Here is a 16,070-nt window from a genome sequence, read left to right as displayed (position 1 = left end):
GTGTGGGGGGGGGGCACGGAAGGTCTCCATCCTCCCTCACCCCTGCACACAGCCCCAGGAGCCTGGCATGGGACCCTCCCACACACCTCAGAGTTCTGTTATAAAAAACCAGTCAAAACTCCGTCTTACAGTTAAATAGTACAGAAGACAGACGTTTACTGTACAAGCAAATTATAGTGCAAAGCAGTTTCCACCCCTCCCACCCTCTTCTCAGCTCCGGGCGGTCCGATGGGCCATGCGAGGGCAGCAGGTGCTGACACCACAGCACGGCAATGTCACCGCGGACCCACACCCACCGACAGGCTCCGGCCAGGCGGCAGCCGCCCTCGGCCCCCTGTGCTTCCCGCATCGGAGCATCACGTCCACCGGGACCGTGTCTACACGCCCAGGCGGTCGGTGCCCGCCGTGGGCCTGAAGACTCCGCACGGCTGCCGTCCCTTTGAGTCGGGCGGTGGGGGGAGGGCCCTGTATGTCCTGTCCGGGCCTTGACCGGGGCCTGGAGGTCAGGAAGGGGCAGTGACCTGGGGGGACTACAAAGTGCTGGGCACTGGGCACCCGAGGACCGGAGTGAAGACACGGAGACGGCGGCTGTAGCTGCTTCCTGAGAAGGGGTGGGAGCGCCCCTGGGTGGAGGGAGTCAGCAGGACACCCCAGCAGCTTGTTGGGAGAGATGGAGACTGCGTTTTCCAGTGAGGGCAGGAGGGAGGGGCCGCAGTGGGAGGGTCTGGTGAGCTCGCCAGGACTTCCTAACCTGCCCTGGGGGTGTTTGTGTGGGGTGCGGGGTGGGGATGAAGGGGGGAGGAGTGGGGGTGGATGGGCAGGCCAGGTGCCATGACAGACACACAGGAGCCTCTTGCAGGGGGCAGTTCCCGTCCTCAGAGGATGTGGCCGGAACCATGGCGGAAAGCCACATGCTGCCGCCTCCTGGGGCCTTCTGGCCCTTTCCCACTCGCCTTTCCAGAACTAAAGAACTCCGAGCGGGAGGCCGCGCGGCCTGAGGATCGCTTTCCCACCTGCCCACCGAAGGGGCGGCCGGGAGGGCCGGCGCGCTGCGCTGAGGCTGGGGGCCCTTCCCCCCTCTGTTCCGCCTTCCCCTGGCCCCGGCTCGCCCCCCACGGCCCGCCCACCGGGACCAACACAGGAGCATCTGCTTGGACAAACGTCCGAGAGCCATGAGTGTGAGATTCCAGCATCTCCCCCGCCGCCCCCGTGGTCCCACCAGGGCTGGCCGCTGGGGGATGTCGGGGGGCGGGGGGTGTTGCCAAGGGAACATGGTGACGGCCTGAGGAGGTTCACAACCATGGGCTTTGCCTGTAAGATGCCACGTGTCTGAAAACGTGGGGAGCTTTTCTAAAATCACTTTAAAAACCAGCCTTCGTACGACGGCTGTGGCCCGCGGCCGGTTGAGCGGAGAGCGTGGCAGGGCCTGGGCGGTTCGGCTGGGCCTTCCCAGGAGGCGGGGGAGAGAGGGGTGTCACGGCCGGGCCGGCCGGGCCCAGTAGACAGGGACGGTGCTCTCTGAGCTCACCCCAGTGCTTTCTGCGAGAACCTGCCTGGCCCCCGTCTCTCCCCAAACACTGCAATTCTGAGACCAGCCGGGGGCGAAGGGGGACCCACAGCCCCACCCAGAGTGCGGTGGGTGGGTGGGTGGGTGGGTGGGTGGGCGCCCTGGGCTGGGAAAGTGCTCAGAGCAGGTGCCTTCGCTGGTTTCAGGAACCTGCTGCCACAGGCTGCCGACACCGGGCCTGGGACCCACAGGCAGCTGGGTGGGGAGGGGGCTGCTTAGCTGCGAGGGATTGGGCGGGGGTGAGGGGGGACTGGCTAGGGGGTGCTCTCATCTCATCTGGGCCGGCGATTCTTTGGAATCGGGCAGGCCCTTTCCCCAGGAGCAGAGAACTCGGACGCGGGAGTCCGTGCAGCCTGTGCCCTTGGGCGAGGGTACAGTGAGGGGTGCCCCTCTGAGGAGGGGGACCTTCCAGTTCTGCCTCGATTTGTGTAAATGCGGAGGAAGGGCTGGGCCCATGAGGTGCAGGGTCTCTGAGGGGGTGGGGGTGGAGGCGGGGGTGAGGGTGGGAGGCGACTCCAGGGCCCTGCGGGTAAGAGGCCAGACTGTGGGCCGGCGCTGCCTCTCTCCGGAGCAGACAGGGTCTCTGTCCTCCGAGACCAGGGCCGGTGACCGCGCAGGCACAGCCGGTCGCCGGGTCAGGAGACGGCAGGAGGATGCTTTTCCCACCGGGCAGTGGGATGAGATGACAGGATCTGGGCTCGGGGTAGGGGTCCAGGGGCCGGTCCTCACCCCTCTGTACAAAGACTCGGCTGGACCAGGTGCTCTCGGAGCCTCCCACCAGCTCCGGGCCCAGGGCCCAGGGCCCACGGCCACGGGCCCGGGTCTCCCTCCCGCCTGAGCCGCGGAGCCGGCCGGGAGCGGTCCGCGCCGACGCGGGCGGTCAGTAGGGCCTCCACACGGCCTCGTCCATGCGGCCCGGCGTGCTCAGGGCGGTGGGCGAGTTGCTGTGGCTGCCGTCGGCCTCCACGCCGTCGCTCTGGCCGCCCAGGCTGGGGTTCATGAGGTTGCCGGTGGCCACGGAGCCGGCGCTGCTGGTGCAGGAGGCCAGCATGCGGGTGGGCGAGCGGTCGCCGCCGCCGCCGGCCACCATGGAGAACTGGTAGGAGCCGGAGGACGCGCCGTAGTACAGGTGGTACGGGGACGGGTTGGCCTGGAAGGGCCCGCTCTGGTTCTGGGTGGCCCCCGGGTACGGCGGCGGGAGGTAGGTGGGGTGGAAGCGGCTGGCGGCCGGCATGCTGGCCACGCTGAGGCTGCTGATGCTCGCGCCCGAGGGCGTGGCGCTGTAGGGGAAGGCCGCCGACATGGTCCCCGGGTAGTGCATCCTGGGGTCCGGGAAGCGGCTGTCCGTGAGGGTCTGGAGCGCCGGGAAGGAGCGGTCGAACTGGCGGGGGTCGGAGAAAGGGTTCAGGTCCGAGGTGCCTGCGGGACAGCAAAGGGGGTGGTCAGTCGCAGCTGGACACCGGCACCCCCCCCCTCCCCCCAGCAGACGTCTTTTTTAATAGGCATTTTTAATTGGTTTCAGGGAGGAAGGGAGAGGGAGAGAGAGAGAGAGAGAGAAACATCAGTGATGAGAGAGAATCATCGATCAGCTGCTTCCTGCACATCCCACACTGGGGACTGAGCCTGCAACCTGACGGGGAATCGAACTGTGACCTCCTGGTTAATAGGTCTGAGCTACGCAGGTGGGCCCCAGCGGAATTCTTTAAGAATGTCCTTGGTTAAGGGGGTCAAATACAGGGTGGTGAGCACACAACAGAGTATACAGGTGTATTATAAAGTTGCATCCCTGAAATGTATCAATCTTATTAACTAATTAGAGGCACGGGGGCAGGGGTCTGTCCTCAGCACAGCCTGTACCCTCTCCAATCAGGGACTCCCTGGGGATCAGGCCTAAACCAGCAGTCAGACCTCCCTCTCACCATCCTGGACAGCAGGCATCTAAATGCTCACCTGCCTGCCTGCCTGATTGCCTCTAATTGCCCTTCCCCCAGTGCCGGCCTGATCACCCTTCACTGCCTCTGAGTGCTGGCCTGATTGCCCCTAACTGCCCTTGCTGCCAGCCTGGTCACCCCTAATTGCCACCCCCCCCTATTGCTGGCAAGGTTGCCCCAAAAGCCCCCTCCCTGTTGGCCTGGTCACTCCTTACTGCCCCCCGCCCCGGCCCGCCACCCTCATTGCCCCTAACTGCCCCTGCTCCCCCGCCAGCCTGGCTGCCCCCAACTGCCCCTGCTGGCCTAGTCACCCCGCACAGGCCCCCCACCGGCCTGGTCGCCCATGCAGCCTACTTGTTCAGTTGTTTGGTCGTCCCTCACTAACCCCCATGCCAGCCTGGTTGTAGGCAGCCATCTTGTGAGTGTGAGCGCCAATTTGCATATTACCTCTTTATCATATAGCTTGTTACCCCAATACATTTTTAATTTAAAAAGAAGCTCTGGCTCTGCTCTTACTGCCTTGGCTGCTCGGGGCGGGAGCCCTCCTGACCGGATAACGGTCCTGCCGGGAGGCAGGTGGGCAGGACCGGGCCGAAGGCGGCCACAGGCGCCTCCAGGGCTGACGGAGAAGGGGCGGCTCTGCTCTGCCTCTGGAATCCTCTCACAGCCTGGCCGTGCAGGGGCCTGTCAGGGGGTGGAGAGGGTCTGCAATGGCCCTGTGGGAGAGGGATTTGGAGCCTGCTTTTACAGGAAGGGAAACTGAGGCACAGAGGAAGATTCATTTTCTCGATGCTGCAGAAAGGACTCAAACTCCTCACGGGGCCTCTGCTCTCTGCTTTGCTGGGCTGCTGGGCATGCCCGCACCCCCCCCCTGCCCGGCGGGGCTGGGTGAGGTTATGTGAGCTTCTCCCTGTGTGTGTGTGTGTGTGTGTGTGTGTGTGAGAGTGTGTGGTGGGGGTTAGGCCCAGAGAAGATCTGTGTGCCCCCTGCCCCACACACCTCAGCCTGGGCCTGTATCTCCGGGGCTGCCTGCATCTGCCTTGGTAGCAAAGTGAGATGCAGCCAGAGGGGCTTGGTGGCCCTTGCCAAAGAGACACCAGCGTCCAGACCAGGTCCTGCCCCTGCTCCTCCAGTTTGGCTCCTCACTGGACTCCAAGGCAAGCGCATCTGGGCCTCTGCCCCCTATGTTTGCACTCCCAGAACCCCCAAAACCTCAGCATTCACAGGGGCCCTGGGATTGAGTCTAACGCCCTCGGTAGGAAATCTGAGGCCCAGAGAAGGTGAGGCATTTGCCTAAGGGTCACACAGAGCACCGGGCCCGGCACCAAGTCCTGGGGCTCCAGTCCTGACCCCCACTATGGGTCTGAGCGGCAGCCGTCCCTTCCAGGAGGCAGCACAGCGCAAAGGTTAATTGTGTGGTCTCTGCAGCTGGGCATCTAATCGGCTTCTGACGCTTGCTTGCTGTGTGTCCTTGGGCAAGTCACTTAACCTTTCTGTTTCAATCTTCCCACATGAGAAGTGAAGACAGTACCCGATCCCAGGAATTAGATCAGTTACTGCGGGCGGAGTGCTCAGAGTGGGCACAGGGGGCGGCCTGCCGAGGGCTGGCGCCGCCGTCATGGCTGTGACACTCCTGTTCGGGGCTCCCGGCACACCTGGCCCCTCAGGGCCTGCAGAGGTGACCCCTGACCCTGCGCCTCCCTTACCTCCTGGCCCCGGGGGGACTCCGGCAGCAGAGGGGTGGGTGAGCCCCCACAGTGTCCCGAGGAAAAGTCTGTCTGGCCCCAACCCCTCGATGCCACCCCGCCAAAGAGGATTCAGGGGGACCGGCCTCTGCCCCTGGGCAGCTCCGGGCTGGCACTGCCCACTGGACGGGGGCCGGGCTGAGGACAGACCGCTGCAGGCGCCCCCAGGTCTCCTGCTGCCCACGTCTGCCTGAGGCGCTGGGACCTCGGGTGAGGCCTGTAGGTTCTCTGGGCTCCGGGGTCTTCCCGGCTCAGCTGGCCAGCGCCTCCTCAGCTCTGGGCTCGCTCTGTCCTCTGTGGGTCCGGATGGAATGGTGCTCCCTGCTCAAGATGGGGATTCTGGGGGAGGGGGGGGGGTTTAAGGGTCCCCTCCCCATTGGGTTCCCTGGCTGGTTAGTGCTACCCTGAAGCCTAAGGGGCCAGAGGTGCCAGCTCCCCACCCACCCTCAGGACCCCCGAGGTCTCGGTGGCATTGCCTGGCACCCAAACATGGCCAAGCACAAGGCTGGCCCTTCAGCTCTGAGCCCAGGAAGTGAGTGCTGTCCATGGACAGGAACCCCCCACGCTCCAAGTGAAAGACCCCAAACAGGGACCCCGGGAGGAGACCGCAGGGCTGCAGGCCTGGCGGGGGGTGGTGGGGGGGGGCTGGGCTGGTGTGCGTGACCCTCGGCGTTCACAGGGGCGCCAGGTTCTGAGCAGGACCTGCCCAGACGCCTTGGTCCCCTCCTGCACCCCCCGCCCCAGGCTGGTGGGGAAGTGTCTGCCCTCAGGACCCCTGAGGCTCCTGCCCCCAGCCCCACCCCGCCCAGTAGCCCCCGGAAACCGGAGCTGGCTGGCTGTCGAGCGGCCAACCCCAACACTGGGAGGAAATGTTTATTTTCTTCTCCAAATTGCCCCAGCTGCTGCGTGGCGGCTGAATGAGCCCTTTGAGCTGTGAGAAGCCCCCATTGTGGGCGGCCACGGCTGGGGGGGCCTGGGGCCGGGGTACCGAGGGGATGGCGCCTCGGCTCTGCTTGCCAGTGACCAAAGCCGGGGGTCAGAGCTGTTAACGGGCACCATGAGGAGCGGTGGCGGGGTGCCCTGAGGGGATCCCCAGGATGGATCTGAAGGCAGAGGCTGGCCCCCACAGAAGGGGAGGGCCGGTGAGAGGGCCCCAAACCCAGCCCTGCCAACACCCCGCTGAGGCAGGCACCTCCTGCCTCCCATTTCGCAGGCGGGAAAACTGAGCTCAGAGAGGTGAAGTGACTGGCCCAGGAACACACAGCCCGTGCCCGGCAGGGGCAGAGTTCCGAGCCCGGCCCATCTGATGGCAAAGTTCATACTTCTTTCCTGTCCTGGTTGTCAAGGGCCCTTCCGCTCACGCCAGAGGGGCCAGGCCTGGGAGAGGGCGGCCTGAGCCCAGTGCTGGGGGGTCAGCGAGGGGCTGGGGAGCCCTCTGGGGTGCAGCAGCAGGGGAAGGACCGGGTCAGCTGCGCCCACACAGGCCCCACCTCCCCTCCCAGCCTCAGAGTGGAGGCTGGACAGAGGGTGGGGAGCCTGAGGCACCGATTCCCCAGCCACGTCCACACCACGGCGGGAGGGCGAGGCGGGCTCTCCTTCCCCGGGAGCTGCTGGCCAGGAAGGCTGTATCCACCCCGCCTGCTGGATTCGGGGCTCCCTGGCTGGGCCCCAACACCCCCCGGGGCCCAGCTCTGCTCCGGCAGGGGAGGGCCTGGAGTGTTAGGCTCCTGCACCCCGACAGACGCTGCCCGAGGGAGAGGGAGCTCAGACGGCTTCCGGGCAGGGGTGGGCATGGGTCCGAGCGCCGAGCACCCCCCGCCCCCCACGCTGCCTCCTGAGGTCAGGCCTCCGCCCTGCAGCGCCTCACCCCGCCCTTCCTTCCCCGGCCCCAGACCTGCCGAGTGGCTCACATCTGCTAGCCCAGAGGCTGGGGGCAGCTGGACCCGGGGCCCCTCCCTCTTCCCCAAGGCCCAGCTTCTCAGGCCAGACAGAGGGCCTTCTCTCTATGCTACGGGATATACCAAGCTCGCCACCACCACCGATCTGCCAGATGAAGGACCGAGAAAGAACGACACCCTCAGTGCCCGGCGACAGCCAGCCCTCCTGCCTCTGCTCGGTGCTGCCGAGGCCTGCGGCTGTGCACCAGCCTCTGTGCCCGGGCCGCTGGCTGGCAGAGCCCGGAGAAGCGTGCCTCTCCGTCCTCCAGGCGCTTACGGAGCACTTCCTGTGTGCCAGGCCCGTCTCCCCGGAAGGCCTGCCTGAGATCCACTCTGGCTGTGCCTGCTGTGCCCACCAGGCGATGGGGAGAGACGCCCCTTTGGGGGCCTCGGCCCAGAGGCCTCTCTCCTCCTTCCTGTTGGGCAGGGACCCTGGGCCACGGGACCTTCCCGAGGGGATGCTGAGTGTCTCTCCGGGGCTGCAACGCCCTTTACCGCCTACGAACTCTAAGCACTTGAACGTGACCCCAGCCTGGGCAGAGGCACCCCACTCTCAGTGAGGAAGCCGAAGCTAGGAGGGAGGTGTCTTCAGCAGGGACACGTCTGCCACAGGTTCCGCGGACAAGTCACACCCCGATTTCAATGGGAGCACTGGGAGATTAACGCCATCTCCCCAGGGAGACTGAGCATGGCACGTGGTGGGTGTCAGGAAATGCTGGCTGTGCCAGTGAAGGAAGGGCCACGGCCAGAGCATCACATGGGCAGAGAACGGCCTCCGAAGGGCTTGGCCCGGAGCCCAGGACCATGCCCAGGTCCTGGTCCGCCCCCCCCCCCCCCCCGCCCCCGCCGTGCGTACCTTGGATGGGGGTCTGGGCCTGGCTGTTGAAGTGGCTGGCGGTGCTGAGCGAGCCGCGGGGGCTGGGCATGCTGGGCGTCACCCGCATGCGCACCCGCTCCAGGTCCCCGAAGCGGTCGGGGAAGGCCTTGGCCTGGTCCTCCAGCTTCTGCCGGTGCCCTGCGGAGCGAGGGAGCCATCAGAGCCGGTTCCCGAGGGGCCCGGGAGACAGAAATGCCTCCGCCGCTGCCGGGATGGTCACCCCGAGCCGAAGCTCGGGCTTCTGCAGAGACCCTCAGTCACTAGCCACCTCCCTCTCAGGTTCTCACAGACTCTGACAGAAACGGCCTGGGGGCCACACTGACTCACCGCTGCCCTCCTGAGCCGGGCTGCCCTCTCTCATACCTCACCCTCCACAGCACACTGCTCAGCAGAAGGGGAAACTGAGGCCTCGGGCGTGGGCAGGTGACTCCAGCAGGTGCCCATGGGGGATCGGGGAGAGAACCTGGGGTGCTGCCATCTTCTGCCTCCCAGCGTCCCAGGCCCACCCCACCCCTGGGAGGAGGCCCTGAGATGAGACTGTCACTCCACCCCGCCCCGGGTCACTCGGACCCACCGGCCTCCTGTCAGGGCCTCAGACAGAAGGAAATGGTCGCCAGGACACAGAGCAAAGGCTGTGGTGCTTCGCCGAGGGCTGGCCTCCCCTCTGACTGGAAGGTGGGGACCGGGCCAGTGCACCTGGAGGAGCTGCCGGCATTTCTCGGCATTCCTGCCGTGGCCACCACCCGCCATGGCCACCCCCCCGCCGTGGCCACCTCCCCGCCGTGGCCATCACCCACCGTGGCCACCACCCGCCGTGGCCACATTCTCCGTGGCCACCCCCGCCGTGGCCGCCTCCTGCCGTGGCCACCACCCGCTGTGGCCACCCCCCCACCGTGGCCACCCCCCGCCGTGGCCACCCCCCCGCCGTGGCCACCACCCACCGTGGCCATCACCTGCCGTGGCCACCACCCACCGTGGCCATCACCTGCCGTGGCCACCCCCCCGCCGTGGCCACCCCCCCGCCGTGGCCACCCCCCCGCCATGGCCACCACCCGCCGTGGCCACCCCCCGCCGTGGCCACCCCCCCGCCATGGCCACCCCCCGCCGTGGCCACCCCCCCACCGTGGCCACCCCCCGCCGTGGCCACCACCCACCGTGGCCATCACCTGCCGTGGCCCCCTCCTGCCTGGGTGTCTATATACTCCCCCCACACCCCACCACACACACACACACACACACACACACACACACACACACTCGTCAGAGCACCGGTTAGCTGTACTCGATGGTAACTACCCCCTTACGAGGCACATCCCCTCTGGTCTGCCCCAGTCCCCACCCACCCCATGTGCCTCCGTTTCTTGACTTGCCTGCCCCCATAGGCAGCCCCCATAGGTCCTAGTGCCCGCTGAGCTCACCCGAACCCACGTGGCCCCCTCCTCCACACTCCCTTCCCCCCTCCTCCTTCCGTGGCCACCTTCCGTGGCCCGGCCAGTACAGGAGGGCCCAGCCCCTGCCCCAGGCCCGGAGAGCGGCAGAGGTGACCACGCCCTGCTCCATGCAGCCAGCAGAGCCTCCCTCAGGGTCCTCGGAAGACGTGGAGCTCGAGGGATACACGACCACACACACACGCGCACACACACACGCACGCACACACACACATGTGCACACACACGTGCGCACATGTACACACATGCACACGCACACACCCCTCTTCAATGACTCGCTTTCCATTTCACAAGCAGCCCGCGAACATCTACAGAAATAACGCACAGCAGACAGGGCTGCGGCTCCCGGAGCCGCCCGGAGCCCCGGCCCAGAAGCCCCCGTTCCGCACGCACGGACGTTCCCGAAGGGGCTCAGCCTGGCAGTGTCCATCCGCCACCTGCCTTCCTGGAGCGCCCCCCGAGCCGCCTCCGTCCTCCCACCACCACAGGGAGGACAAGCCCGCCCAAGGAGACAGCAGACCCCCACGAGGAGCTGGGAGGCCTGCCCGCTGCCGGGGGCCCCTTGCTCCGCCCTCACACCCACCGGCACCACGTTCACTCAGCCCCTCTGCTCAGCTGGCCCCCCGTTTCCCGCATTGTCCCCTCACACCCCCCTGTTCACTCCGAGCTCTGGGCGCCTGTCAGGCAGAGGGCTGAGCATCCTGAACTCGCTGCTCACCCGAAGGAGGCTGCCCACCTGCTCCAGCTGCCCCACGGCGGGGCCCGCGCAGGCTGGTGCCCTCCCCCTTTCACAGGCAAGAGAAACGGCGGCTCAGAGGTCCCAGAGCGAGGACGGGGGAAGGAGGCCCCGGACCGAGACCCCTTGGGAAAGAATGCGGGAGGATCCCAGGGAGAGGGCAAGGCCTGCCTGAGGCCTTAGGTCGGCCGTGATGCGCGGAACTCTCTAGACGGACAGGCAGGGAAGAAGAGAGAAGCAGGTGGGAGTTAAAACAGAATCCTCACCGTCCTTCCCGAGGCCTGGAAAACGGCATCTTCGGGGGAAAGGGTCACCGCCACTGGGGATGCGGGGGAGAGTCAGAGGCCCAGCCACGGGCCGCACTTCTGGCTTCCAAAACGGGGATGCGATGGGTCCCCGGAGCCCAGGCCCCACGCTCTCTACACACCCGCCGCACGCTCACAGGGGCCTCCGAGCCCTCAGACACGGAGCAGGAGTCTGCGAGCCACGCCGGGCTCAGCGAGACGCCGAGAGCCAGGGGCCCACTTCCTCCTCCTCCGAGGCCCCAGGCCCGGAGCCCGGGGACACGCGGCAGCTGGAATGAAGCCACGAGGCCTCCTTGGTAACAACGGGGACAGTATGGGTCCGGGTGAGCTCAGCGGCACTTAGGGCCTATGGGGGCTGCCTATGGGGGCAGGCAAGTCAAGAAACGGAGGCACATGGGGTGGGTGGGGACTGGGGCAGACCAGAGGGGATGTGCCTCGTAAGGGGGTAGTTACCATCGAGTACAGCGGACTGGTTCTCTGACGAGGGTGTGTGTGTGTGTGGGGGGGGGGGGGGGGGGGGAGGAATATGAGCTCAGTGTTGCCAGAGCTTCCAAAACCATAAACCTGTTTTTATATGAAATCTCCCATATTTTATATGTTGGCAATTAGTTCAAATACTGAAAAGGAAAAAAAAAAAGCGCCAAACTCATCACTTTGTAGGAGGGGTCCTGCCCGGGGCTCCCGGTGTGCGTGCTCCAAGTTCAGCGCTTCCTTATCTGGCCAGTTGGCTGGGCCTCAGCCGGGGGGAGGCCCCCGAAGACTGCAGCCGCGGAGCGGACACGGGGGGGACGAGGGGACTCAGAGCCTCTCAAGGCGGGAGGCGGTGGGGCCCTGGAGGCCGCAGGCCGGCCGGACGGCAGTGGGCGCTAAGGGCCCGGTGTCTCCGCTCGGCCTGAGCCCACGGGGCTGCACAGAAGCTGGTGCAAAACCTCAGGCCCCGTTACGGTCCTCACGGCGCATCAAGGCCGGCTTCTGAGACACGCTGCGGACGGGGGTGTTTGCAGTCACTCTGTGGCCAGCAGGAGGAGGGCGGGGAGCAACAGGGGTTCGAGGCTGGGCCCTGCTGCTTGCAGCCTGGCGAAAGCCACACTCCCTTCCCGCCACCCCAAGCCGCAGGGTCCCCGTCATGGCACCCTCAGAGGCCGTGGTGGCGCTGGCCGGACACGTTCTGGGAGCGCACTACACCCACTCGGGTCCCCACCCCGCTCACTCCAGGGAGGCGGGGCGATCACCCGCACGCCAGCCCGGGACCCCCAGGCCCAGGTCAGCCGTGTCTCCCTGTGTCTGGGACACAAAGCCGGGACAGCAGAGCCGGCACTGCCACCCACAACCCAAGAACTCCAGGTGCTCCTTCTCTCGACACGTTCCTTGTTGCTCCCAATGTACAGACGGGGCCACTGAGACCTCAAGGCGAGACGTACACTCAGGGCGTGGTCTGGGATACAACCGGGCACTCTGCCCCCCCCCAAGCACATGTTCCCACCCACCGCGCGGGTCCTGCCGTCACACCAGGCAGACTTCCTGGAGGAGGGGGCGTCAGCAGCGCGCTGGGAATGGCTTCCTTGTTGCTGTGGAGGCTGCAGGGAGGGGCCTCGGGGAGCCGAGGCGGCTCCACTCGGCCAGGGTGCCAGAGAGTCTCAGCGCCAGGGGCTGCCTCCATGTCGGAGCAGAAGGAACTTCCTGTGCCCCAGGGAAGGCGATGCGGCCGCAGAACAGAGCTCTTTCATGTGGCTGCCGCGCGGGATCTCTCGCAGTGCCTCCGTTTCCCCTGCCCGGCTGCTCATGGAGCCCCTCTGGCTTCAGGCTGCAGGCACCAGCCGCTGGCCAGACGGGGCCCCAGCATGGAGAAGGCAGGGCTGCCTGCTCCCGGGCCCACCCACCACCACCACCACCTCCTGCTGCTGCCGGGGCCAGGGTTTCTTCTCTGCCTCCACACTCAGAGCCACGGCTCAGGCCCCGCCCGGCCAGGAATGCTCTCCTGTCCGTGGGGCTCAGCCCAGGAGCTCCTCCTCAGAAGCCCCCTCCTCCCGGCACAGCCCCTCTGCCGGCCAGGCCGGAAGCAGCAGCCGGCAGCGCAGGCCAGAGCAGCCGTGCTTCCTGGGTGCTTCCTGACTCCCCTGGCTGAGCAGGTGATGCTGCACCGCGCCCCCCCCCCCCCCCCCCGGGAGGCCCCTGTCCTCGTGAAGGGGAGACACAGCCTGGAGGGGGTCAGGGACACGGTCAGGTCCCAGGAAGCACTGCCCCTTCCTTCCCGGGGCCCTTCCTGCAGGAGAGGGGCCTGGGCTGTGACACCAGGGGCCGCAGGCGCAGTGTTAGCGCCCAGCCCGGGCTCAGCTCAGCCGGAGGGTTCTCGGCAGGCCCGGGAGGGTGGGCGTGGGGGAAGGTGAGAGCCTCAGGGCCTCTCTCGGAGCCCTGCCTGCTCTGGAGCTCAGCGCGGAAAGGCCGACTCCCATCGCGCCCCGCTCTATCCCGCCTAGTCCCTCTCCTCCTCTGGGACTCAGTTTCCATACCTGTAAAATGGCCATCATATGGTCAACTCCTGAGAGTGAGGAGGAGCTGAGGACAGAGCCCAGGACTGAGAAGCAGAGCACTGGGGGCGGGGAGGGGAGCAGGGAGCACCTCGGCGCACAGGACCTGGCTCGCCACTGGGCTCAAACCACTGACAGCCCCTGCAGCGTCTCCAAGCCGGCGATGCTGCTATTCGAGACCGCTACAGTCACCCCATTTTGCAGATGGGAAAGTGGAGGCACGTGGTCAAGGCCAAACCCAGAAAGGTCAGCACACTGCATGTAACTTGGCTGCTGAGGTCTCGGCCTCCCAAGACCTCCGAGAGAGGCGAGCTGGGCTGCCTGGCACCGAGGTGTGGCTGGCGAGAGGCCAGCTCCGCGTCCTGTCTCGGCGGCCGGGCGGGGCCCGGAGGCCACCGCAGCCGGAGGGCAGGGAGCAGAGGCGCTGGGCAGGGCCACGGGAACGGGGTCATCTGTGGGGAACCATGTGGGCACCCAGATGCAGCCACTCGGCTGCCTGGCCAGGCGCTGGGGCGGCCACAGCCCAGACACAGCAGCCACTGTCTGCCCAGCTGAAGGGTGGGGCACCCAGGCCCTGGGCCCGCTCTGCGGCCTGTCAGGAGATTTACACCCGACTCTTAACAACCGCATGGAAGCAGGGGCGGGTGCTGGGCCCCGGGTGGTCTGCCGTGAATCGGCCCCCTGTGAGCAGATGAAAGCCGGCCGGTGGCTGGCGGGGGGCCAGCGGGCAGGGAGGCAGCTCCTCCTTCCCAGGCCTGCAGCCGGGCTTCCCAGCGGCCTGGGCTTGATTAGGGAGCCGGGAGGTCTAAGGTTAACCCCTTCCCTCCCACGGGGCACACTCCCCCGGGGATCGTGGGGGCAGGGGGCAGGAGCAGTTGGCTCTCCTCCATGGGGGCGTCCCTCTGCCTCCCCCCACCTGGAGCGGAGGGCAAACCTGGCAGCTTAGCCGCGGGTGCTTTTCCTGCCCCTGCCCCTGCCCCTGCCCCTGCCCCTGCCCCTGCCGCCGGGAGCCTCCAGCAGCCTCAGGGGCTGCTCACCTCCCTCGGCCGCTGCTCACGTCACCCCTTCAGGAGGTTCCCTGTCCCCCACCCCTGCCATGTCTCAGCCCCTACGTGCTGCCTGCTCACTCCAGATCTTCCTTTCTTCACAGGACTTCATATGACCTGAAACTAAATCAGCGAATCACTTGTTTACTTCACTGATTCCATAGTATTTCTCGAGCACCTACTGAGTGCTCCCGTCTGCATTCCAGGGTCTGTTCCAGCGCCTGACACGACAGAGGAAACATGCTCGCCTCCTGGGACGCAGGCCCGAGTGGGAAGACGAGAGAGAAAGAAAAGAAATGCGTGAACGTCAGGGCACCTTAGGAGGGGCTCGAGGTCACGTGAGAGCCGGAGGTAGAAGGGGTTGGGGGGGGTTTGCTGTGCCTGTGATGTGAAGCGGGGTGTCAGCGAGGGGCTCACGGCCAAGTTTGCGGAAAGACTTCAGGGAGGGACGGGGTGAGCCATGAATCCGGGGGTGCCCGGGGGTGGCGGGGGGCATTCCAGGTAGACGTGCAAAGGCTCCAAGGCAGGGGTGTGACTGCCCACTTCAAAGACCGCCCAGGGGGCCGGCGAGGGGAGGGGAGGCCGGAGGAAGGCGTGTGAGAGGAAGGCAGAGGAGTGATGGGCACAGGTCAGGTGGGGCCTTGTTGCCATGGTGATGACAGAACTGTTGACCATCTCTCCCCAGCCCTGTGGGTGTGTGAGACCCATCTGCCGGGTTCACAGAGCATCTAGCTTCTAGAACAGTGCCCGCCTCACGTAGGTGCCTAGGAAAACATTTGCTGAAACCCTCCCATGTACATTTTGGGGAAGGGCCCGCAGGCAAGATGCCAGGGCTGCCCTCCCGGCCTCGGGCGGGATCAGGAACCTGGGCCGACCCCTCAGGGACCGGCACCTGCTAAGCCTGGAGGACGTGGAGCGTGCAGTCCCCAAACCGGTCCACGGCGGAGTCCCCGGGCCTGTCCGCCTCCCGCCCAGATCCTGGACCCGCTCGGCCCCCTGCTTTGTGACGAGCCCCTCCCCCCCCCTCCATGACCGTGAGGGACACCAGGACCGAGAACCTCAGAAACCCAGGCCATACAGGCAGGAAGCCACCAGCCAGCCTTCAGCCCCGCCGGCCACCTGGCCGCAGACGGGGCACGCTCTGCAGGGCCCTGGAGGGGAACGACCCGGCCACAGAACCCACAGCGGCCTCGGAGCTGCAGGCGCCATCCCTGGCTCCCTGGACCCGCTCCGGCTCCCATCCCGCGCCACGAGAGGCTCGGCCCTCCCACGGGGTCACAACGCAGGGGAAAGGCCCAGAAAGAGAACCCTGACGTAAGCCACGAGGGCTCCTGAGCACTCCCCGCGGGAGGGCAGCTGCAAGCGTGGTGAAGGCCACGAGAACGCCCGGAGGAGAGCTAACAGAGGAGCACGCCAAGGGGAGAGGCCCTTCCTAGCGGCTGGCCAGCCCGAGCCCCAGCCCGAGCCCTGGGTGCGCCCAGGCTCACCCTTGAGGAGGTGGCTTTGCCCTTGGCCTGTCTCTTCCCGGGGCCACTGAGGGCCAGTGAATTATGCTTTGCACAGGGCCTGGCACTCGGGAGGGCTGGATGACCAGCAGTGGGGAAACTGAGGCCCAGAAGATCTCAGGCGGAAGGCCAGGCTGAGACTGGAAGCCAGGGTGCGGGGGAGACCTGACCTAAGGGCTGGGCCAGGGCCAGGGCCGGAGGCTGGGGGCAGAGAGGAAGCCTGCAGGTCCTCAGGGTGAGGCCCTGGGGAACTGCCCGCCCTCCCCCGTGCCCACGGCTGCTCTTCTCTATGAATGAGCTTTTGCTGAGGTTTTATTTGAACAAGTCCCTTTAAAATAGGGGTGTCGAACTCAATCAGAGAAGGGGCCAAAATCTAAAATCCAGCCTAAATCGCGGGCCGAATGGTTTACTGAACAGTCATAAACTGTCATTGTGATGGAAACGC

At 66.3% G+C, this 16,070-nt stretch overlaps 1 protein-coding gene across 2 annotated transcripts in view; it reads right to left on the bottom strand.

Moving 5' to 3' along the window:
• Positions 1–1,688: 1,688 nt before the first annotated feature.
• RUNX3 (RUNX family transcription factor 3) overlaps positions 1,689–16,070 on the bottom strand; it is a 69,171-nt gene continuing 54,789 nt past the window's right edge. The window contains exons 4-5 of one of the 2 annotated variants that reach the window (XM_045585017.1): positions 8,037–8,195; positions 1,689–2,986 (exon numbers count right to left, since the gene is read on the bottom strand). In XM_045585017.1, coding sequence (XP_045440973.1) covers positions 2,448–2,986; positions 8,037–8,195 — 698 coding nt within the window. In that variant the 3' untranslated portion in view covers positions 1,689–2,447. The remainder of the gene's footprint in view (positions 2,987–8,036; positions 8,196–16,070) is intronic. The other variant, XM_036447009.2, reaches the window with a different exon arrangement.

This window comes from Pipistrellus kuhlii, unplaced genomic scaffold (genome assembly GCF_014108245.1).
Source record: "Pipistrellus kuhlii isolate mPipKuh1 unplaced genomic scaffold, mPipKuh1.p scaffold_m20_p_2, whole genome shotgun sequence".
Lineage (NCBI taxonomy): Eukaryota > Metazoa > Chordata > Mammalia > Chiroptera > Vespertilionidae > Pipistrellus > Pipistrellus kuhlii.
Note: the sequence above shows the minus strand (reverse complement) of the source record. Positions and strands in the feature narration are given on the sequence as shown.